At 36.0% G+C, this 25,141-nt stretch overlaps 1 protein-coding gene and 1 non-coding gene across 2 annotated transcripts in view; one reads left to right on the top strand and one right to left on the bottom strand.

Moving 5' to 3' along the window:
* EFCAB13 (EF-hand calcium binding domain 13) overlaps positions 1 to 25,141 on the bottom strand; it is a 70,322-nt gene that overhangs the window by 15,261 nt on the left and 29,920 nt on the right. The window contains 5 exon segments of the mRNA XM_067020473.1: positions 7,674 to 7,779; positions 9,604 to 9,722; positions 12,021 to 12,071; positions 13,548 to 13,697; positions 19,976 to 20,046. Coding sequence (XP_066876574.1) covers positions 7,674 to 7,779; positions 9,604 to 9,722; positions 12,021 to 12,071; positions 13,548 to 13,697; positions 19,976 to 20,046 — 497 coding nt within the window.
* LOC131747172 (small nucleolar RNA U13) lies at positions 15,232 to 15,335 on the top strand. Its single transcript, XR_009332802.1, has one exon. It is a non-coding gene; the product is annotated as a small nucleolar RNA U13 (small nucleolar RNA).

Raw genomic sequence — 25,141 nt, 5'->3', positions numbered from 1 at the left:
CTCTTGAATGGATAAAGAAGATATGGTACATATACACAATACAGTGGAATATTACTCAGCCATTAAAAAGAATGAAATAATGCCATTTGCAGCAACATGGATGGACCTAGAGATTGTCATACTGAGTGAAGTAAGTCAGACAGAGAAAGAGAAATATCGTATGATATTACTTATATGCAGAATCTAAAAAGAAGTGATAAAATGAACTTATTTTCAAAACAGAAACAGACTCAACAGACTTAGAAAAGGAACTTATGGTTACCAGAGGGGAAGGGTGGGGGGAAGGGATACTTAGGGAGTTTGGGATTGACATGTATACACTGCTATATTTAAAATGGATAACCAGGGGCTTCCCGGGTGGCGCAGTGGTTAAGAATCCACCTGCCAATGCAGGGGACACGGGTTTGAGCCCTAGTCTGGGAATATCCCACATGCCGTGGAGCAACTAAGCCTGTGCACCACAACTGCTGAGCCTGCGCTCTAGAGCCTGTGAGCCACAACTACTGAGGCTGCATGCCATAACTATTGAAGCTCGCATGTCTAGAGCCCGTGCTCCACAACAAGAGAAGCCACCACAATGAGAAGCCAGTGCACTGCAATGAAGAGTAGCCCCCACTTGCTACAACTAGAGAAAGCCTGTGTGCAGCAACAAAGACCCAACATAGCCATAAATAAATAAATAAATAAATTTATTTATTTAAATATAAGTAAATAAAACAGATAATCAACAATGACCTACTGTATAGCACAGGGAACTCTGCTTAATATTATTTAACAACCTAAATGGGAAAAGAATTTGAAAAAGAATAGATACATATAACTGTATAACTGAATCACTTTGCTGTACACCTGAAACTATCACAACGTTGTTAATCAACTATACTCCAATATAAAATAAAAAGTCACTCACTCTATGTTCAGATCTGGCAAAAACTCTTTTTTATTGATTATAAGGCTGACAAGCATCTTAGAAGGGGCAAATGCTCAAATAGGGAAGATTTATTAGAGCATTAAAAATATCTATTTTTGTACTCAATCCACAGGTAACACTTATCTGTGTTCTACCACTATCCACCCTCAATTAAAAAAAAAGCTTTGATCAACCTAACTAAACTTTAATAAGTAATTTAAAAATCTTTATTGACCAGAGGGCAGACAGCAGAAGCAAGAAGAACTACAATCCTGCAGCCTGTGGAACAAAAACCACATTCACAGAAAGATAGACAAGATGAAAAGGCAGAGGGCTATGTACCAGATGAAGGAACAAGATAAACAACTAAATGAAGTGGAGATAGGCAACCTTCCAGAAAAAGAATTCAGAATAATGATAGTGAAGATGATCCAGGACCTCGGAAAAAGAATGGAGGCAGAGATCGATAAGATGCAAGAAATATTTAACAAAGACCTAGAAGAATTAAAGAACAAACAAACATAGATGAACAATACAATAACTGAAATGAAAACTACACTGGAAGGAATCAATAGCAGAATAACTGAGGTAGAAGAACAGATAAGTGACCTGGAAGACAGAATGGTGGAATTCACTGCTGCAGAACAGACTAAAGAAAAAAGAATGAAAAGAAATGTAGACAGCCTAAGAGACCTCTGGGACAACATTAAATGCAACAACATTCACATTATAGGGGTCCCAGAAGGAGAAGAGAGAGAGAAAGGACCAAACAAAATATTTGAAGAGATTATAGTCAAAAACTTCCCTAACATGGGAAAGGAAATAGCCACCCAAGTCCAGGAAGCACAGAGAGTCCCATACAGGATAAACCCAAGGAGAAACACGCCGAGACACATAGTAATCAAACTGGCAAAAATTAAAGACAAAGAAAAATTACTGAAAGCAGTAAGGGAAAAATGACAAATAACATACAAGGGAACTCCCATAAGGTTAACAGCTGATTTCTCAGCAGAAACTCTACAAGCCACAAGGGGGTGGCATGATATACTTAAAGTGAAGAAAGGGAAGAATCTACAACTAAGATTACTCTACCTGGCAAGGATCTCATTCAGATTCGATGGAGAAATCAAAAGCTTTACAGACAAGCAAAAGCTAAGAGAATTCAGCATCACCAAATCAGCTCTACAACAAATGCTAAAGGAACTTCTGTAAGTGGGAAACACAAGAGAAGAAAAGGACCTACAAAAATAAACCCAGAACAGTTAAGAAAATGGTCATAGGAACATACATATCGATAATTACCTTAAACGTGAATGGATTAAATGCTCCAACCAAAAGACACAGGCTCGCTGAATGGATACAAAAACAAGACCCATATATATGCTGTCCACAAGAGACCCACTTCAGACCTAGGGACACATACAGACTGAGAGTGAGGGGATGGAAAAAGATATTCCATGCAAATGGGAATCAAAAGAAAGCTGGAGTAGCTATACTCATATCAGATAAAATAGACTTTAAAATAAAGAATGTTACAAGAGACAAGGAAGAACACTACATAATAATCAAGGGAACAATCCAAGAAGAAGATATAACAATTATAAATATATATGCACCCAACATAGGAGCATCTCAATACATAAGGCAAATGCTAACAGCTGTAAAAGGGGAAATTGACAGTAACACAATAATAGTGGGGTACCTTAACATCTCACTTACTCTGATGGACAGATCATCCAAACAGAAAATTAACAAGGAAACACAAGCTTTAAATGACACAATAGACCAGATAGATTTAATGTATATTTATAGGATATTCCATCCAAAAACAGCAGATTACACTTTCTTCTCAAGTGCGCACGGAACATTCTCCAGGATAGATCACCTCTTGGGTCATAAATCAAGCCTTGGTAAATTTAAGAAAATTGACATCATATCAAGCATCTTTTCTGACCACAATGCTATGAGATTAAAAATGAATTACAGGGAAAAAAACATAAAAAACACAAACACATGGAGGCTAAACAATACGTTACTAAATAACCAAGAGATCACTGAAGAAATCAAAGAGGAAATAAAAAATACCTAGAGACAAATGACAACAAAAACACGATGATCCAAAACCTATGGGATGCAGCAAAAGCAGTTCCAAGAGGGAAGTTTATAGCTATACAAGCCTACCTCAAGAAACAAGAAAAATCTCAAGTAAACAATCTAACCTTGCACCTAAAGGAACTAGAGTAAGAAGAACAAACAAAACCCAAAGTTAGCAGAAGGAAAGAAATCATAAAGATGACAGCAGAAATAAATGAAATAGAAACAAAGAAAACAATAGCAAAGATCAATAAAACTAAAAGCTGGTTCTTTGAGAAGATAAACAAAATTCATAAACCATTAGCCAGACTCTTCAAGAAAGAGAGGAAGAGGACTCAAATCAATAAAATTAGAAATGAAAAAGGAGGAGTTACAACAGACACTGTAGAAATACAAAGCATCCTAAGAGACTACTACAAGCAACTGTATGCCAATAAAATGGACAACCTGGAATAAATGGACAAATTCTGAGAAAGGTATAACCTTCCAAGACTGAACCAGGAAGAAACAGAAAATATGAACAGGCCAATCACAAGTAATGAAATTGAAACTGTGATTTAAAATCTTCCAACAAACAAAAGTCCAGGACCAGATGGCTTCCCAGGTGATTTCTATCAAACATTTAGAGAAGAGCTAACACCCATCCTTCTCAAACTCTTCCAAAAAATTGCAGAGGAAGGAACACTCCCAAACTCATTCTATGAGGCCACCATCACCCTGATACCAAAACCAGACAAAGATACTACAAAAAAAGAAAATTACAGACCAATATCACTGATGAATATAGGTGCGAAAATCCTCAACAAAATACTCGCAAACAGAATCCAACAACACATTAAAAGGATCATACACCATGATTAAGTGGGATTTATCCCACAGATGCAAGGATTCTTCAATATATGCAAATCAATCAATGTGATACACCATATTAACAAATTGAAGAATAAAAACCATATGATCATCTCAATAGATGCAGAAAAAGCTTTTGACAAAATTCAACACCCATTTATGATAAAAACTCTCCAGAAAGTGGGCACAGGGGAACCTACCTCAACATCATAAAGGCCATATATGACAAACCCACAGCAAACATCATTGTCAATGGTGAAAACCTGAAAGCATTTCCTCTAAGATCAGGAATGAGACAAGGATGTCCACTCTCACCATTATTATTCAACATAGTTTTGGAAGTCCTAGCCACAGCAATCAGAGGAGAAAAAGAATTAAAAGGAATACAAATTGGAAAAGAAGAAGTAAAACTGTCACTGTTTGCAGATGACATGATACTATACACAGAGAATCCAAAAAATGCCACCAGAAAACTACTAGAACTAATCAATGAATTTGGTAAAGTAGCAGGATACAAAATTAATGCATAGAAATTTCTTGTATTCCTATATACTAATGATGAAAAATCTGAAAGAGAAATTATGGAAACACTCCCATTTACCATTGCAACAAAAAGAATAAAATACCTAGGAATAAACCTACCTGGGGAGACAAAAGACCTGTATGCAGAAAACTATAAGACACTGATGAAAGAAATTAAAGATGATACCAACAGATGGAGAGATATACCATGTTCTTGGATTGGAAGAATCAACGTTGTGAAAATGACTATACTACCCAAAGCAATCAACAGATTGCAATCCCTATCAAATTACCAATAGCATTTTTTACGGAACTAGAACAAATCATCTTAAAATTTGTATGGAGACACAAAAGACCCCGAATAGCCAAAGCAGTCTTGAGGGAAAAAAAACGAAGCTGGAGGAATCAGACTCCCTGACTTCAGACTATACTACAAAGCTGCAGTAATCAAGACAATATGGTACTGGCACAAAAACAGAAACATAGATCAATGGAACAATATAGAAAGCCAGAGATAAACCCACACACCTATGGTCAACTGATCTATGACAAAGGAGGCAAAGATATACAATGGAGAAAAGACAGTCTCTTCAATAAGTGGTGCTGGGAAAACTGGACAGCTACATGTAAAAGAATGAAATTAGAACACTCCCTAACACCATACACAAAAATAAACTCAAAATGGATTTGAGACCTAAATGTAAGACCGGACACTATAAAACTCTTAGAGGAAAACATAGGAAGGACACTCTTTGACATAAATCACAGCAAAATCTTTTTTGATCCACCTCCTAGAGTAATGGAAATAAAAACAGAAATAAACAAATGGGACCTAATGAAACTTAAAAGCTTTTGCACAGCAAAGGAAACCATAAACAAGACGAAAAGACAACCCTCAGAATGGGAGAAAATATTTGCAAGTGAATCAACGGACAAAGGATTTATCTCCAAAATATATAAACAGCTCATGCAGCTCAATATTAAAGAAACAAACAACCCAATCCAAAAATGGGCAGAAGACCTAAATAGACATTTCTCCAAAGAAAACATACAGATGGCCAAGAAGCACATGAAAAGCTGCTCAACACAACTAATTATTAGAGAAATGCAAATCAAAACTACAATGAGGTATCACCTCACACCAGTTAGGATGGGCATCATCAGAAAATCTACAAACAACAAATGCTGGAGAGGGTGTGGAGAAAAGGGAACCCTCTTGCACTGTTGGTGGGAATGTAAATTGATATAGCCACTATGGAGAGTATGGAGGTTCCTTAAAAAACTAAAGATAGAATTACCATATGATCCAGCAATCCCACTACTGGGCGTATACCCAGAGAAAACCATCATTCAAAAAGACACATGCATCCCAATGTTCATTGCAGTGTTATTTACAATAGCCAGGTGATGGAAGCAACCTAAATGCCCATCGACAGACAAATGAATAAAGAAGTTGTGGTACATATATACAATGGAATATTACTCAGCCATAACAAGGAACGAAACTGAGTCATTTGTTGAGACGTGGATGGATCTAGAGACTGTCATACAGAGTGAAGTAAGTCAGAAAGAGAAAAACAAATATCGTATATTAACGCATGTATGTGGAACCTAGAAAAATGGTACAGATGAACCAGTTTGCAGGGCAGAAGCTGAGACATAGATGTAGAGAACAAACGTATGGACACCAAGGGGGAAAACCACGGTGGGGAGGGGATGGTGGTGTGCTAAATTGGGCGATTGGGATTGACATGTATACACTTATGTGTATAAAACTGATGACTAATAAGGACCTGCTGTATAAAAAAATAAAGTAAAATTCAAAAATTAAAAAAATAAATAAAAATAAAAAGAAGTGTTGGCAAGGATTAAAGAAATTATGCATTGCTAGTGGGAATGTAAAATAGTGCAGCTACACTGGAAAGCACTTGGTCAGTTCCTCAAAAAGTTAAACATAAAGTTGTCATATGATCCAGCAATCCATTCCTAGATTTATACCCAAGAAAAATGAAAATATATGTCCACACAAAAACTTGCACTCAAAAAACTATTCATAACAGCAAATATTCATAACAGCTAAAAATGGAAATAACTCAAATGTCTATGAACTGATAAATGTCTAAACAAAATATGGCATATCCATATAATAGAATAATATTCCATCACAAAAAAGGAATGAAGTACTGATTCATGCTATAATACAGATGAACCTTGAAAATAATATGCTAAATCAAAGAAGTCAGGCACAAAAGGTCACATATTGTATGATTCCATTATATAAAATGTTCAAAAAAGGCAAATACACACAAGCAGAAAGTAGATTAGTGGGTGTCATTGGCTGGGAAGAGGTGGGAATGGGGAATCACTGGTAAAGGGTATGGGGTTTCATTTTGAGGTGATTAGAATGTCCTGGAGTTAGAGTGGTGATGGCTGGACAGCTTGTGAATATACTAAAAACCACTGAATTGTACACTTTAAAAGAATAAATTTTATAGTATGTGAACTATATCTCAATAAAATATGTACATTGATAAAAAGTGTCAGATTATAAAGGCATTCCAATTTAAAAATATTAAATGTGGAAAAAAAGACATTTATTTCACCTAAGCATTTAGAGATATGTCACTGATAGGAATATCTGCATCTATGAAGAGTTGGGGGTTAGGAAAAGATGCTGGTGTTGAAATGGTCCCCCTAGTTTCATGGAGGATAAGAGGAACCTCAGCTACAGAGGCCAAGCAATAGTATTCAAATAGCGGGGGCAAAATGATGTGTTTATACAACAGAGACAGTATGGTAATAAGAATGATACAGGGATTAATACTGTAGGATTTAGGGGAACTGATTCCTTGAAGTTAAGACTTCTGTAAATGAAATAGATGTGCAGTCCAGTTGGGTATACCTGAAAACTCCAGAGGCCTGACTTGAAATGGTACAACAAAAAGCAGTGGTCTCTCACCCAGTTTTCAGATCTGATATAATTCACATTAAGAACCACTTGAATGAAGGAAAACTTAACTCCTCTTGAGGAAGGACTCTGTAGTAATAGCAAAGACATTTACTATGAATCTTCTTAAACCCTGTCTTATTTTTTTCCCTTTGTTATAACTTTTCCCCATTTTCCTCACTTATTTTTTATATTCTTGTATTATTTATATTTCATAAGCTGCTTGAAATCCTTTTTGAAACTATAGAGACTAAAAATTAAAAACTTAACATTCATATAGTGATTTTTAAATGTCATTTCATTATTTTTATTTTACACTTACTTTTCTTTGAACTAGAAGTATTCACTTACCTATAGACTCTCTGAAATGTGGACTTTTAAAAATTTCCTTTAAGAAATCTTTTACATCTACTGCACTACCTGGAAGGTCAAAATCAAGCATACTGGCATTAAAAACCTGATTCCGAATTGGCACATGAAATAAAGACTGATTTACAATGGTTAGCTAAAATTCCATTCTAGCTCATTTTCTGTCTCAAAAGATTGAAACTATTTCAACAGAACTTTTCATACTTTTAGGAACCACACCTCTGAACAGTTAATGATATTAATAGTTAACATTTTTTGAGCTCTTACTTAAAAGTAAGAACTTATATAACTTTTGAGTTCCTTACGTATATTAGGCATCCTTTATGGTGAATAACATGTATTAATTCTGCAATCTTCACAATAATTCGATGACAAAGTTACCCTTAATATGCTTATTTTTAAAAGATAAAAGCAAAGAGAAATTAAATGACCTGCCCAGATCACAAAGCTAAGAAGTGCTAGCAGTTATATTTGAACTGAGGCACTCTAAGGCCAGAAGTGACAAGGTTAACTATTAGGATACACACAAACACACACTCACACTCACACACACGAAGTAAGATGCAATAATATAATCGCTGCAGAAAATCTAGGGCTATAACTACATTAAGGAGACTTCAATTTATAACAAAATGTCAGACTGGGTAGCACAGAAATCATCCCACTACAAATCACCAGCGATGTTGTGTGAAAGACAATATTCTATGAATGCATGACCAAGTCATATGAAAACGAAATAATAAAATGTTAAGTGGGCACTGAGATCAAGAATGGAAACCAGTGACTACTAGGTCTACAGCTATCTTGGGAATACATATCAGACCCAGAAATGGCTAGGTGCTTGATTTAAATGCTCATGCAGAATCATAAAAGAGGACTTGGATCCATGTTAAATGGCGAGTTTGGATTTAGATACCAAATAAACCTGGGATGCTTAAAGGATTTCAATCCAGTGAAAAGGGGATTAAAACATCACATTCACTGGCCCAGGTAAACAACAGGGAGACGTAAATCTTCATAATTAAGAGAGGCAGTAGGAAAAAAGTCTCCTGGGACAAACTGAAAGCCCAGGCTGCATCTCATGTGGGTCTGGAATCTAAATTTATAACACGCTCATGACATGAGGAGACAGCAGGTCGAAATGTAAAAACTGATCTAGGTCAATATTAACATGGAGTATCTGGAAGAAGCAATAACCAAACTGTGCTGGGGAGGCGCATTCTCAAACCTAGGACTCAGGGGATTCCCATAGAAAAAATAAACTGGATAAGATGAACCCAAAATAAAAGGTCACCTAAAACCAATGAAACTCAGCAGCTTCTAGAAGTATTCCTACATGATTCGACTTCTTAAAAGTGAGTATGTATAGGAAAGGAGATCAAATACATATTATATGAAGTCAAAGACGGAAAACAAAGGTAAATTTGCGCCTGCTGGGAAACAATGACCAAAACTACATAACTGTTCTTGTAAAAATGTAGTGAGCCTTTGGGTATTACCTTTGGTTAAAAAACAAAATGGGACAAGTACTATAAATGGACAAATGAAGGTAGATCTCCTCGGAAGAAAGATTACATAACAAAATGAAGCTGCTGGTGCCATGTCTTTGTTTTATTTCATAATATATGGTATTTTCCCACCCATGCTTATAACTAATGGATGATAATTATCTAAATCAGCATATATAGTATCTAAATAAGCATATAGTATCAATAGATGAGAACAGTTAGATATGGTCAACAGATATTTAAATTAGTAGACTATTTTGGCTCTTATTTGTATCAATCTAAGTCTCTAGTACAACTCCCTTCAGTGTCTTAACCTTATGTATATACTCTAAGACTAATTCCCATTAATAGAAAAAAATGAAAAATTCTCAAGCCAAAAGAAAAATGCTCACCACTGGTGTCACTTCACTGAAGTCCTCCTCAGTTAAATTAACATTCAAAGTTTTCAGGGCACACTGCAAGTTAGGTATACCAATCTTGCCATTATCAACATGTGACAAGATATGAGCAGCTTCTTTAATCTCTACAAAGATAAGTATATATAAGATATTATATTTTTAATGCAAAATAAATTTCCCAAAGTCCACACTATAGGTAAACTCTCAAATTATTTATTTTAACCAAAATCTCTGCAGGAAAAATACTAATATTTTCTATTTATAACGGATAACCCATTTATTTCAAGTAGCATTTGAAACCAAAAAATTTAATAGCAAAGAGAATACTGTGAGTTATCTGAATCCATTCACCCATTAAATACTGAATAAGCTGTAAGCCTTTCTTATAATAGTTATGTCCTCTAAATGTAGGTCTAGGGCTTCCCTGGTGGCGCAGTGGTTGAGAATCCGCCTGCCGATGCAGGGGACACGGGTTCGTGCCCTGGTCCGGGAAGATCCCACATGCTGCGGAGCAACTAAGCCCGTGAGCCATGGCCGCTAGGCCTGCGCGTCCGGAGCCTGTGCTCCGCAACGGGAGAGGCCACAACAGTGAGAGGCCCGCATACCGAAAAAAAAAAAAAAAAACAAATAAATGTAGGTCTAAAGATTTCTATCAACTGATAAGGCAAACGAAGGGTAAAATTTGAGATTTGAAATTTCTTTTTTTAACTTAACAATATTTATTTATTTATTTATTTTAAAGATTTGAAGTTCTTGATCCCCAGGGCCACTGTTAGTCCATCTCATGCTCTTGTGTGAATTAGAAAAAGGACCCCCCCCATGTTTCAATTACAAAAAGGCACACCCTCCTCTGGGCAGCTGCAATCTATCAAAGCTTGGCGGACACAGTGAAATATGGACTACGTTTCAGCCTCCACTTGTACCCTCTCAACCAGGCACCCTTGTGCAAGGCACAACACACAACCAAATGGGGCAGTACTGTTCATACCAGACCAGTTCAAAATATAAGACATAATAATGACTGGGTGCTTTAGTTTTTCATCAATATTATTTCCCACTCCATTTCTCCCTCAACCACAAAATGAATTTGTTGTATATGTGTCCATAGTCTGAAAAGTGTCACATTACACCAGCAAATCTAAACCTTGTAGAGGTCACTTGGAAAGAATACCATAATGTCATCTTAGATCTATATTCATTCTACTAACATTAACTTTAGTACTATTAGCTATTAAGACCAGCAATGAAAATTTCAGCCTTCTTACCAAAGAGTTTTCTGTAAATTCCTTGAAGACAGGGACTGAATCTGTCATGTCTTGTAAACAAAATTATAATATATTATACAGTTGGTACTATTAGAAAAATATGCACAAGATAATATGCAAGCACTGAGAAGGTGTACCTAACCTAGATTTAATGAGTGATGAACTCTGGGAAGTCTGATGGGGTGGGAGGTAATATCGGAGCTGAGTTTGGGGGAAAAATGTGAGATTGTCTAACAGGAAATATAAACAAAGGAAAAATCACATGCAAAAACACGGAACTGAAAGCAAATAGAGCCAATTTAAATTATAATAATTAGTATGGCTACAGAATATATGCAAATGTAGAACTGATGAGAGATGATGCTAAAGAGATAAGACAGGTTTAATTCAGACATTCATTCATTTCATAAATACTTACAATTGTATGAGTTAGTAACATAAAGATTTGGAATTATGCCTAGCTCAGTAAATATTATATAAGTATTAACTATTAGTATTAGCTATTACTAAGAGCCTGCTGAAACCCAGGATTGTGCAAGGATCTGGAGAAACAACAGTGAGCAAAGTGGAGACATGTTCCTTGGCCTAATGGGCAAGGGGAAGAAAGAGACATTAATCAAATAATCAAAAACATGAATGCATATTTATAAATGAAATAAGTGTTATGAAAGGGACATGGTTTAATGAGAGCACATAACAAAGGAAACTAACCTAAACTAGCAGATAATGATAGGCTTCCCTGAGGAACCTGACATTCATCTGAAAGATGAGTAACATTAACTAGACAAAGAGGGTCAGGGAAAAATATTCCAGGGAATATAATATGCAAAGGCTTTGTGGTGGGAGGAAAAGAGAGCATCTAAGGAACTGAAAGAACACCAGTGTAGCTGAAGTACAGAAAGCAAGGATAATGGTCCAAAATTATGCTAGAAGGTAGGGTGTGCAGCATTTTTATCTTTACCCTAACAGCAATGGGAAATGTTTAAAGAGTTATAAATAGGGGGAGTTAACATGATCAGATTACTGTTTAGGAAAAAAATATCGCTCTGGCTGGAGTGGACAGAATGGACTAGCAACACATTGGCATTTGGCAATCATCCTAAAAAAATAACTCTTTTATAGGAAATGTTTTCTCATATATATATATAAAGTTCTCACCATCTGCTTTTGGTAATTTCAGATTTGAAGACAAAGTCTCTTTCCTAAAACCTGCAAATTTAGAGAGAGAGAGATTACATAATAAGGCATGATATACTGATCTCACCCAGTTTGAAAGGAAACCAATGGACAGATTAAACTTCAACTCTAAGTAACATTTATCATTGATGACCATTTCCTTCTCACAAAATCTTCCCCTGGCTTCCAGAATATTATTATCTATTCATGTTCCCCTTACTTCTTAGACCCCTTCATGGATTTGTCATCGTCCACCAGCTCCTTAAATGTGGCAGGGTTTGGATGCTTCCTTATTCCCTAAGAAGGCAGATTAATCCCCAGGCTCTGATATTCAATAAAATGTTTAATTATTAGTCTGAATTGTCCTTCTCAATCTCTGCTTGCCTACCTGTCTGTTATCCATCTAATCCTGGAGCTTTTCCTAAGAACAATTTGCAATTTTACCCTCCTACATACTTCCTACAGAAATACAAATTGGTACAGAGATCTATTTTGGGGAAAAGTGATAGAAATAAAATCTGCCCAGTTGCAGAGATGGACAATACTGCAGCTAAAGATTAGTTTAGAATAACTCGCAATTAGTCCAGGTACTACACCTTGAAACAAAGGGAGGTTAGAATAAAGGTAAATTATATTTATCTTAATTTTTAAAATTTGTTCTAAGCAGGATGAACAAATAGCTAACCTATTAAGAAGTACTTTCAAAACAGTAGGTTTGGGCAATTTCTTAAGATAACTCTTAAGATAAAACTCTAGCATTTCTCAAACTTAGCACAATTAACATCTGGGGCCAGATAATTATTTGGGGGTGGGAGTACTATCCTGTAAATTGTAGGATGTCTAGCAGCATACCTTGCCTCTACTCACTAAATGCCAGTGGTCCTCCCCCATCAGTTTTGACAATCAAAACTGTCTTCGGACATTGCCAATTGTTCCCCAGGAGGCAAATCTGACTTTATTTTTTAGCTGAAGCTAAATTTAGTTAGGAAAATGGCTTTCTAAATATGGGTAAAATTCATCTGTGGACATCCCAGATGAGAGTATAAATGGATCAGGTAAATTCTTTGTCAATACAGCAAACAGCAGATCAATACTTATATAGAGTGTTACAGAGACAAACACTTTAATTATTCAACAATAACTTGCACTTCTCAAAGGACTTTTCGCTTAAAAAAATAAAGCTAAAAATAAAATTAAAAAAAATAAAAGGAAACATTATTTCAAAGCATTGCAAAAACATATGTAAATAGTTTGAGACCAATTTTATAATCCAGTCCAGGATATCATCTAGGCATTTGATATTGTAATAACTAAATCTCTGTGGATATACCATATAGGTATATTCCTTAAATCTAGTCTATAGTAAATAGTGTTCCAATAAGTTTTGGTGTTATTTAAGAATTAAGTATTAAGACAATTAGTATTTGGTAAAATAGTTTGAAACTCTTGGATAAAATTTTAGCAGAAATTTTTATTATAAGCTGCTGCTTATCTGCTCAACCAACTCACCTTCAACAAATGAATCATCTGGTATTTCTTGAAGATTATCATCAGTGAAATAAATTTTATCAGTGTTTCCAAGTATGTCTGAATATTTGTCCTTATCAGACTGATTACTTTCTTTCATGCAGTCCAATGTACTGATGGTCTCATTCAATGCTACAAACACAGAACATATACATACTACATGTAATTCAGGCCATGGATCTAAATTTGGGGAAATAAAAATAAAACTGATGGACTCGGGACTTCCCTAATAGCACAGTGGTTAAGAATCTGCCTGCCAATGCAGGGGATATGGGTTCGAACCCTGGGCCAAGAAGATCCCACATGTCACAGAGTAACTAAGCCCGTGCACCATAACTATTCAGGCCCATGCGCCTAGAGACCGCGCTCCACAAGAGAAGCCACCTCAATGAGAAGCCTGCATACCACAATGAAGAGTAGCCCCTGCTTGCCGCAACTAGAGGAAGCTTGCACGCAGCAATGAAGACCCAATGCAGCCAAAGATAAAAATAAATAAATAAATAAATTTATAAAAAAACAAAAAACACAAAACAACTGACGGAGGACTCTTCTAGATTTGCACTGTCCCAAACGGCATCCACTAGCCATGTGTGGCCATTTAAATAAGTAGAGCAGTCCATTCTCCACTCCTACAGCTTTCTATAGCCCCTTATCTTTGTTCTTAAAGTTATTTTGTTACAAGTCTCTGTTTTTTGTTTGTTTGTGGTTCTTGGTTTTTGGTGGGCTATTCCTCTATGAACAAAAGTATACCAAAGTTTCTCTAGTTATTCTGTTATGAGCTCACCATTTCAGTAAAAAATACCCTTCATTCTTCTTAACTGCTTTCAAATCCCAATCTTTCCTCTTGCACTTTCCTTCCCTACACCCTTGCTCCTCTCAGCTAACTTCACTCAATTTAGAGAGTCATCATAGTCTATCATGTTTATCACAATAACATCAAACATTTGAACTAGAAAATCCATGACTGACCTCCCTTAATTTTTAAAAGAAAACTTCACATTTCTAAACTAGATTTCTAAAGAAGCATCTCTCAAGATTCATTAAAACAAATTGATAATAAACTACTTTAATATTAGCTAATTTATGTAAAAGTATAATTTTATAGATTATTTTGTCCTATGATATAGTAATTAGTCATTGGTAAGAAGTTTCAAAAACATATCATGTGAGGAAGACTTGATGGGAAATTTGAGTCTAGAGAAAAGATGGCTTAATGGGAAAGAAATAAAACCTAAGAGTTCTCACATCTCTGGAGGGCTACTGATAGAAGAAAGAGTCCAAATGTTAAATACAGTTCAGGAACAGAATTATAACGATTTCTACTAAATATGTGGAATAATTGCCTAGTTCTATAGCTGTTCAGAGACAAACAGTGGAATGAGTGTACAATGCCATTAGCCTATCCTTGAAACCCACTAATTTGATTTTTAAATTAATATATAAAAATTAAGGAAACTCCATATCTAATGAACTAGGGAACTATTAAATCCCCATACTACAGAACTCATTCTCTGACCATGATAAAATACTGATAAAACTAGAAATAATCAACAAGGATAGGGAAATAATGAAATTCAAATTGCCTTGAAATTTAAAGTTTTCTTTTAAACAACTCATATCAAGGAGAAAATCAAAACACAACTGGAAATGTTTCAAAAATAACAAGATACTTTTGTAGTTCATAAGTGTGATGATTCGGTGTTCATGCAGTCATGTGATATGCGCCTCCCTGAAACCTTGTTATGACACCAGCATATTACCCATCTGACGTAAAAAGAAAAAAATAACAACAATAGGGCTTTCCTGGTGGCGCAGTGGTTGAGAGTCCGCCTGCCGATGCAGGGGACGCGGGTTCGTGCCCCGGTCCGGGAGGATCCCACATGCCGCGGAGCGGCTGGGCCCGTGAGCCATGGCCGCTGAGCCCGCGCGTCCGGAGCCTGTGCTCCGCAACAGGGGAGGCCACAACAGTGAGAGGCCCGCGTACCGCAAAAAAAAAAAAAAAACAAAAAAACAATAACAAACCAGACTGTTCTATAAACCAAAGTTTTACTACAATGAAAATTGATAGTCTTAAACATATTTGTTTCCCAGCAAGAAAAAAAATTAATAACTTAAACAAGAAGTTAGAAAAAATAGAAAATGGGCATAAGGGAACAATAGAAAGGACTTCATAAAGATAAAAACAGAAATTAATTTTTTAACTATAAAGAGAAACATTAAAGATAACTCTAAGAGTTAGTGCTCTAAAAGAGAGATAAATAAAACATTTGCTACATGTGGCTCTGGCAACCAGAGGGTAGGGCATTGCTTTGATGCATAGGTCATCTCCTACAAAAGGCCACTCTTCTCCAAGGTCAAGAAACATAATCCACCTAAAAAATACACAGAAATAAAAACAGAAAATTAGGCAAAATGAGGCAACAGAAGAATGTTCCAAACAAAGGAAAAAGATAAAACCACAGAAGAAGGACAAAGTGAAGCACAGATGGGCAATCTACCTGAAAAAGAATTCAAGGTAATGATCATAAAGATGTTCAAAGAACTCAGGAGAAAACTGGATGAACAGAGTGAGAAATTAGAAGTTTTTAACAGAGTTAGAAAATATAAAGAAGAACCAAACAGTTAAAGAACACAATAAATGAAATGAAAAATACACTAGAAGGAATCAACAGTAGATTTGATTATACAGAGGAACAGATCAGCAAGCTGGAAGACAGTGTAGTAAAAATCACTGAAACAAAACAGAAAAAAGAAAAAAGAATAAAAGAAAATGGGGACAGTTTAAGAGACCTCTGAGACAACATCAAGTGTACTAATATTGCCATAGGGGTCCCAGAAGGAGACGAGAGAGAGAAAGGGGCAGAGAGCATATTGGAAGACATAATAGCTGAAAACTTCCCTAATCTGGGAAAGTAAACAAACATCCAGATACAGGAAATACAGAGTCCCAAACAGTACCAACCCAAAGAGGATCACACCAAGACACATTTCAATTAAAATGGCAAATTAAAGATAAAGAGAGACAATTAAAAGCAGGAATGGAAAAGCAACAATTTACGCACAAAGGAACCCCCATAAAGCAATCAGCTGACTTTTCAGCAGAAACTCTGCAGGTCAGAAGAGAATGGCCTTATTTACAGCGATAAAATGGAAAAACCTACAACCAAGAATACTGTACTTGGCAAAGTTTTCATTCACATTTGACAGAAAGTTCAGAAGTTTTACAGACAAGCAAAAGTTAAAAGCGTTCAGCACCACCAAACCAGCTTTACAGGAAAAGTTAAAGGGACTTCTCTAAGCAAAAAAGAAAAGGCCACAACTAGATAATGAAAATTATGAAAGGAAAAGGTTCATTGGTAAAGGCAAATATACAGTAAAGGTAGTAAATCAACCACCTACAAAGTTAGTAGGAAGGTTAAATGACAAAAGTAGCAAAATCATCTATACCCACAATAAGTAGTTAAGGGATACACAAAATGAAAAGATGTAAAATATGATGTCAAAAACTGTTGAGAGGGTTGCAGGGTTGTTAAAATGCATTTGAACTTAAGAGATTGGCAACGTTAAATAATCACATATATTGATACATATATAGAGAGGGAGAGATTGCTATATATAAATCTCATGGTAACCACAAACCAAAAATCCATAATAGATACAAACACACACAAAGAAAGAAATCAAAATAAAACAATAAAGATAGTCATCAAATCACAAGAGAGCAAAAGAAGAAAGGAACAAAAAAACCCTACCAAAACAGCTTCAAAACAATTAACAAAATGGTAATAAGTACTTACCTATCAATAATTACTTTACAATAATGTAAACGGGCTAAATGCTCCAGTCAAAAGCCATAGAGTGGCTGAATGGAAACAAAAACAAGACCCATATATATGCTGTCTACAAGAGACTCACTTCAGATATAAAGACACACACAGAATGAAGGTGAGGGGATGAAAAAAGATATTCCATGCAAATGGAAATAAAAAGAAAGCCAGGGTAGCTATACTTATCAGACAAAATACACTTTAAAACAAAGATTAAAACAAGAGACAAAGAAGCACATTACATAATTATCAAGAGATCAAGCCAAGAAGATATAACAAATATATATATATATACACACATATATATATGTACATACATATGTGTGTATATATATACACACACAATAGAAACATCTAAATACATAAAGCAAATATTGACAGACATAAAGGGAGAGATTGACAGTAACAATAATACTAGGGGACTTTAACACCTACTTACATCAATGAACAGATCATTCAGACATAAAATCAATAAGGAAATAATGGCCTTAAATGACACATTAGACCAGTTGGACTTAATAGATACCTACAGGGCATTCGTCTAAAAACAATACAGAATACAAATACAAGTTCTCCAGCAGATAGTGTAGGCACAGTGAACTAGCCTGATCAGTTAGTAATGGAGGAAACATTCTGAACATCCTCAGGCCTGCTATGTTAACTCTTCTCTTTTCAGGTAGCCCTTCTTTACTCTTCCCTGTGGTTATTGGCCTTACATTGCGCTGGCTGGCAGAGTCCAATGCCATCCCCCTAATCCCTGTGACCATCTCCCAGATTCAGGTACCTAACCTATACCTATCTGTTCTCCTTTCTCAATGGTTTAATTTCATTTTTTTCTTCCTTCACATAATAAGTTACTTGTCCTGAATGCCAGTCTTTCTGAGCCCTGCTCTCTGATTTCAAAATTAACGACCATTTGCTAAGCAGATAATATGTACCTAATAACTAGGTTATACTCTTTACATGTTTTTGCAGTTGATCCCGACAACTCTATGAGAAACATGATGTTATTAGTGTCCTCGTTTTAAAGATGAAGAAATCAGAATGGCCTAGAGTGAGCAGCCAGCTAATAAGTCAAAGAACCACAAACCCATCTCTATCATACTCCATAGCCCATGTTCTTTTCTACTGCTATGCATTGTTTCCTATAGCTTAGCTAATCTAATTAACTACTATGTTATGTTGATGCTAATTATGTTATGACCCAGGTAAAATATTTATAGTTAAACAACAAAATATTGAACACATTTCTTAACCTAAAAGAGATACTCTTATGGTAGTAATTTCATATGCCAGGGCAGACTGAGTATTGAAAATCTGTAAAGTATTTGTCTCCTTCTTTGCCCACAGAAATGACTCTGCATTTGTTTCCCTAACATTTGTCTGTGTTGTCATTCTTTTCCAGAGAGTCCTCACTGACCAAATAGTCATTTGAATGGTTATTCAAAATTACCAGTGATGTTAAGTTTTAAACATATTTTCCAAACAAGAAAGTACACAAACTCCACAAGTACTGTCTTCATTGGTTTCAGTTCTAGTTTTTAAACTTTTAAACAAAAATGGAAGTCAAACAATAGAAAACCTGTGCCACCAAACTGCACGTGGTCTCTCTGGTTTTTTTTGTGTGTGTGGTACGTGGGCCTCTCACTGTTGTGGCCTCTCCCATTGTGGAGCACAGGCTCGGACGCGCAGGCTCAGCGGCCATGGCTCACGGGCTCAGCCGCTCCGCAGCATGTGGGATCTTCCCGGACCAGGGCACGAACCCATGTCCCCTGCATCGGCACGCGGATTCTCAACCACTGCGCCACCAGGGAAGCCTGGTCTCTCTGGTTTTTAACAAAAACTAAAGAAAGGAACATGTGGAATTTCTATTAAAGAAGCAAGGGACTTCCCTGGTGGTCCAGTGGTAAAGAATCCACCTTCCAATGCAGGGGATGTGGGTTCGATCCCTGGTCTGGGAACGAAGATCCCACATGCCCTGGGGCAACTAAGCCCGTGCACCACAACTACTGAGCTCGTGTGCCTCAGCTAAAGAGCCCACGTGCCACAAACTAGAGAGCCCATGCACTCTGGAGCCTGTACCACAACTAGAGAAGAGAAAACCTGCATGCCACAACTAGAGAGAAGCCCGTGCGCCGCAAAGAAGATCCCGCATGCCACAATGAAGAACCAACACAGCCAAAAAAATTAATAAATAAATATTAAAGAATCAAAATATTTAGAAATTGTATAATATAGAAGTCTATACACAGGATGGAGTCCTAAGTCTGAGGCTTAAGATGATATACAGAATATTCATATCTGGAAAAATTTTAAAGCCAGTAGCTGACTTCACATAACGCCCCAGAAACAAAAAAAGGATTAAAAATAGCTTTAAACAGACCCCTTTCTAGAAAGAGCCGTTTTTCTTTCATTATGAAAGCTTCCAACTTTTAATCAAAGCCAAGTTTTGCCTACCTATAAACAGATCAATGCCAACATATTAACCAGAAATTAGCAGAATCAGAAAAGGTAAAAAACAAAACAAAAAGGCATCCCTTCAATAAAAGTAAATTTAACAGTCACAAGTAATCCAATACTTACCTTCTAACCTGGAGGCATCATGCATATCCTTTATCACTTTTGCAAATTCTTCAATTTGTACTTTGTCACCTCTGCAAGAAAAACATTTAAGATAAATCAGCCTCACTGAAGCAAAAGTTGGATCCAATAAAGCAATCCTTGCAAATGTGAATTATTTGATGTACTCATAAGAATTATATTTCCTTTGCATATTGTTGAGTGACCAAAAGATTAATTTTATGGAATGAATAAATCTTAAGGTTACAGAAGTCAGGCTGAGGTTTTCATTTCCATTAGTCAAGAGAAACTATGCAATCCATATCTTGAGAAATAAAACTAAGAGACAAATCTCAGTTTGTTTAGCCTTTCAAATGTTTGAAGATAAAAATGCCAGATTAAAAACTTTTTCCGGGCTTCCCTGGTGGCGCAGTGGTTGAGAGTCCGCCTGCCGATACAGGGGACACGGGTTCGTGCCCTGGTCCGGTAAGATCCCACATGCTGTGGAGCGGCTGGGCCTGTGAGCCATGGCCGCTGAGCCTGCGTGTCCAGAGCCTATGTTCCACAATGGGAGAGGCCACAGCAGTGAGAGGCCCGTGTACTGCAAAAAAAACAACAACAACACTTTTTCCAATGTCAGATGTTTCTATAGCTATAATTTCTGACTGATGTTTACACCCATTTCTTACACAAGAGCACGTAAGTACTAGATTACAAAGTAAAAGTGACATACAGGAGACAGAGGCAGCTTTGTTTTCTGAGTCTGAAACAGGGAAAATTAATCCAAGGATTTATTTTTATTTTTTTAAATTATTTTTTTAATTTAATTTTTTTTAATTTAATTTTTTAAAAAACATCTTTATTGGACTATAACTGGTTTACAATAGTGTGCTAGTTTTTCCTTTACAACAAAGTGAATCAGTTATACATATACACATGTTCCCATATCTCTTCCTTCTTGCGTCACCCTCTCTCCCACCCTCCCTATCGCACCCCTCTAGGTGCGATCACAGAGGTGATCTCCCTGTGCTATGCGGCAGCTTCCCACTAGCTATCTAATTTACATTTGGTAGTGTATATATGTCCATGCCACTCTCTCACTTCGTCACAGCTTACCCTTCCCCCTCCCCATATCCTCAAGTCCATGCTCTAGTAAGTCTGTGTTTTATTCCCGTCCTACCACTAATCTCTTCATGACATTTTTTTTTTCTTAGAGTCCATATATATGTGTTAGCATACGGTATTTGTTTTTCTCCTTCTCACTTACTTCACTCTGTATGATAGACTCCAGGTCTATCCACCTCATTACAAATAACTCAGTTTCATTTCTTTTTATGGCTGAGTAATATTCCATTGTATATATGTATATATGTGCCACATCTTCTTTATCCATTCATCTGTTAATGGACATTTAGGTTGCTTCCATGTCCTGGCTAGTATAAATAGTGCTGCAATGAACATTGTGGTACCTGACTCTTTTTGAATTATGGTTTTCTCAGGGTATATGCCCAGTAGTGGGATTGCTGGGTCATATGATAGTTCTATGTGTAGTTTTTAAAGGAACCTCCATACTGTTCTCCATAGTGGCTGTATCAATTTACATTCCTACCAGCAGTGCAAGAGGGTTCCCTTTTCTCCACACCCTCTCCAGCATTTATTGTTTCTAGAGTTTTTGATGATGGCCAATCTGACCAGTGTGAGATGATATCTCATTGTAGTTTTGATTTGCATTTCTCTAATGATTAATGATGTTGAGCATTCTTTCATGTGTTTGTTGGCAATCTGTATATCTTCTTTGGAGAAACGTCTATTTAGGTCTTCAGCCCATTTTTGGATTGGGTTGTTTGTTTTTTTGTTATTGAGCTGCATGAGTTGCTTATAAATTTTGGAGATGAATCCTTTGTCAGTTGCTTCATTTGCAAATATTTTCTCCCATTCTAAGGGTTGTCTTTTGGTCTTGTTTATGGTTTCCTTTGCTGTGCAAAAGCTTTTAAGTTTCATTAGGTCCCATTTGTTTATTTTTGTTTTTATTTCCATTTCTCTAGGAGATAGGTCAAAAAGGATCTTGCTGTGATTTATGTCATAGAGTGTTCTGCCTATGTTTTCCTCTAAGAGTTTGATAGTGTCTGGCCTTACATTTAGGTCTTTAACCCATTTTGAGTTTATTTTTGTGTGTGGTGTTAGGGAGTGTTCTAATTTCATTCTTTTACATGTAGCTGTCCAGTTTTCCCAGCACCACTTATTGAAGAGGCTGTCTTTTCTCCACTGTATATCCTTCCCTCCTTTATCAAAGATAAGGTGACCATATGTGTGTGGGTTTATCTCTGGGCTTTCTATCCTGTTCCATTGATCTATATTTCTCTTTTTGGGCCAGTACAATACTGTCTTGATTACTGTAGCCTTGTAGTATAGTCTGAAGTCAGGGAGTCTGATTCCTCCAGCTCCATTTTTCGTTCTCAAGATTGCTTTGGCTATTTGGGGTCTTTTGTGTTTCCATACAAATTGTGAATTTTTTTGCTCTAGTTCTGTAAAAAATGCCAGTGGTAATTTGATAGGGATAGCATTGAATCTGTAGATTGCTTTGGGTAGTAGAGTCATTTTCACAATGTTGATTCTTCCAATCCAAGAACATGGTATATTTCTCCACCTATTTGTACCATCTTTAATTTCTTTCATCAATGTCTTATAGTGTTCTGCATACAAGTCTTTTGTCTCCTTAGGTAGGTTTATTCCTAGATATTTTATTCTTTAGTTGCAATGGTAAAATTCCAAGGATTTAGAATTGCTATAGTTTATGATCATAGACTAGAATACAGCATAGTCAGCAAAATGTATCACCAGCAGATAAGAGCCTGCCTAAGGTTTAAATATATAGCTACAGTGACCAAAAGGTATATGAAAAGGTGTTTAACATCACTAGTCATCAGGGAAATGCAAATCAAAAAACCACAGTGAGATAGCATCTCACATCTGTTATCAACATGAGATAACAAATGTTAGTGAGGATATGGAGGAAATGAACCCTTATACACTGTTGATGGGAATGTAAACTGGTACAGTTATTATTTTTAAAGTATGGCGGTTCCTCAAAAAATTAAAAATAGAACTAACATATGATCCAACAGTCTCACTTTTTAAAATTATATATACACGATGGAGTATTATTTAGCCATAAAAAAGAAGGAAATTCTGCCATTTGTGACAACATGGATAAGTCTGAAGGGCATTATGCATTTCATTATGTGAAATAAGCCAGACAGAGAAAGACAAATACTGTAGGGTATCACTTATATGTGGAATTTAAAAATAAACAAAGCCAGTTTCACAGAATCATAGAAGAGATGGGGGTGGGGAGGGGAAATGTACGTCAAAGGGCACAATCTTTCAGTTATAAGAATAATAAGTTCAAAAAAAGAAAAAGAACAATAAGTTCAGATAATCTAATATACAGCATGGTGATTATAGTTAAAAATATGGCAATCTGGTAATTTATACTTGAGAGTTGTTGAGAGTAGATCTTAAGCATTCTCACCACTCACACACAAAAAATTAACTATGTGAGGTGATGGTGTAAATGTGTTCATTATCTTGATCTTGGTAATCATTCCACTGTATCTTTCAATCATAATATTGTACACTTCATATACAATTATATTTGTCAATTATTACTCAATAAAATTGGAAATATACATACACACATATAGCTACAATTAATAATTTCTTATCTTCTATCTTCCTTGGTTTTTAAATTAACACTTGAATTTTTAGGAACTGTACTCTATAGTAAAAGCATGTGTCTTTATTGCATTTTTTTTGCTTCTGTCTTTTAGTAGGGCCCTATATCTCCCTAACTACAAGAGCTCTGCCTTAAATATGTCAGGTATCTCTCTGATGTGGGGAGAAAGGGTAGAGAAGGAATAGGAAGAGTTTTTGTATCCCATTTCCCATGATTCTTTTATACACTTATCACTATGGATAATCTCCTACCAGCCTCACATCAACCAACAAGGCAAGATAATCAAATTTTCTAAGATCACGTTACAAAAAGACCTTCTCAATTAAGTGTCTTCAATTTATAGCAGCTTAAAGACCAGCTTAAAGTAAGTAGTAGGCATTGCAACTCAGTCACCTAAGTGGAGCTCCCTCTGAATCCAGCACATATTTTCAAATACAACTAAGTTCAGCTACTTAGAATTCTAAAAGAAAGAAAGAAACAAAACAAAACAGCGAGCCATCTGAGGTGATCAGGTGTTGATAACACCAGGAGGTGATCTAACAAAATCTGCATCTAGGTTTGGGCCTATTTACCAGGGGACACAAATCTCTGTGACCTATAATTCCATTTGTTCCTAAGTTCTTAAGTATGCTGAAACAGAAAAGCAACTACAGGTTTTAGAAAAGATTCCTTGGGCACCTTTAAATACATCCTATGAAAAGACATGTGGGTGGATACAGATTTTGGAATTTGGGGCTCATTCTTTGCTAAACCACCAAAGCAAGGTTAATCACAACTGGTACCAGGTTTCAAAGTCAGAGCCTGAAATAAATATTCAGATCTTATTTGAACAGATATTGCACAAAAGTAGCAATATCATAAAGACAAGTTCGTTGTCAGGTTGTCAAGCCCAAAAGAAAACAAAGTTATTAAACTAATTTCAACCCCATCAGAGGTTAGAGTCAGGAGGAATAGAACACATACATATCAGTTTAAGTTTAAAAATCTAAAACAAGTAAAGCTGGAGAAACCAGCAAAGAAGAGAACATCTGAGGCCTTATGCCTAGCTACGCCTATAATTATTTCCTCCATATAATTCCTAGCCTATGGATTCAGTCTCTCACATTCCCCTTAACTACTTTCCCGATCATCTTGACATATTTTGACTCAACCCCAACTCTCTTCATTTAGGTCTTTCAGCAGAAACAGGAGGGACTCAAAAGCTATATAACTTGATATTTGGAAATAATTTCTGAATTTGCCAAATGATACATACCTATCCTACTTTTCAATGCTGTTTTTAACCATTATAAAATTAATTTTTAAATTTTAAATATACTTTAAAATATTGAGGAGTCAATATGGAATACCAACAATAGCCAAGAAGTAATTCACTAGTTAGAGGGAACCTAAATTTGTTTTTTTCTTTTTAACATACCCTGGTCAAAAGATTACCTCAGGACAATAATTTTTAA

Source organism: Kogia breviceps, chromosome 19, assembly GCF_026419965.1.
Source record: "Kogia breviceps isolate mKogBre1 chromosome 19, mKogBre1 haplotype 1, whole genome shotgun sequence".
Lineage (NCBI taxonomy): Eukaryota > Metazoa > Chordata > Mammalia > Artiodactyla > Physeteridae > Kogia > Kogia breviceps.
Note: the sequence above shows the minus strand (reverse complement) of the source record. Positions and strands in the feature narration are given on the sequence as shown.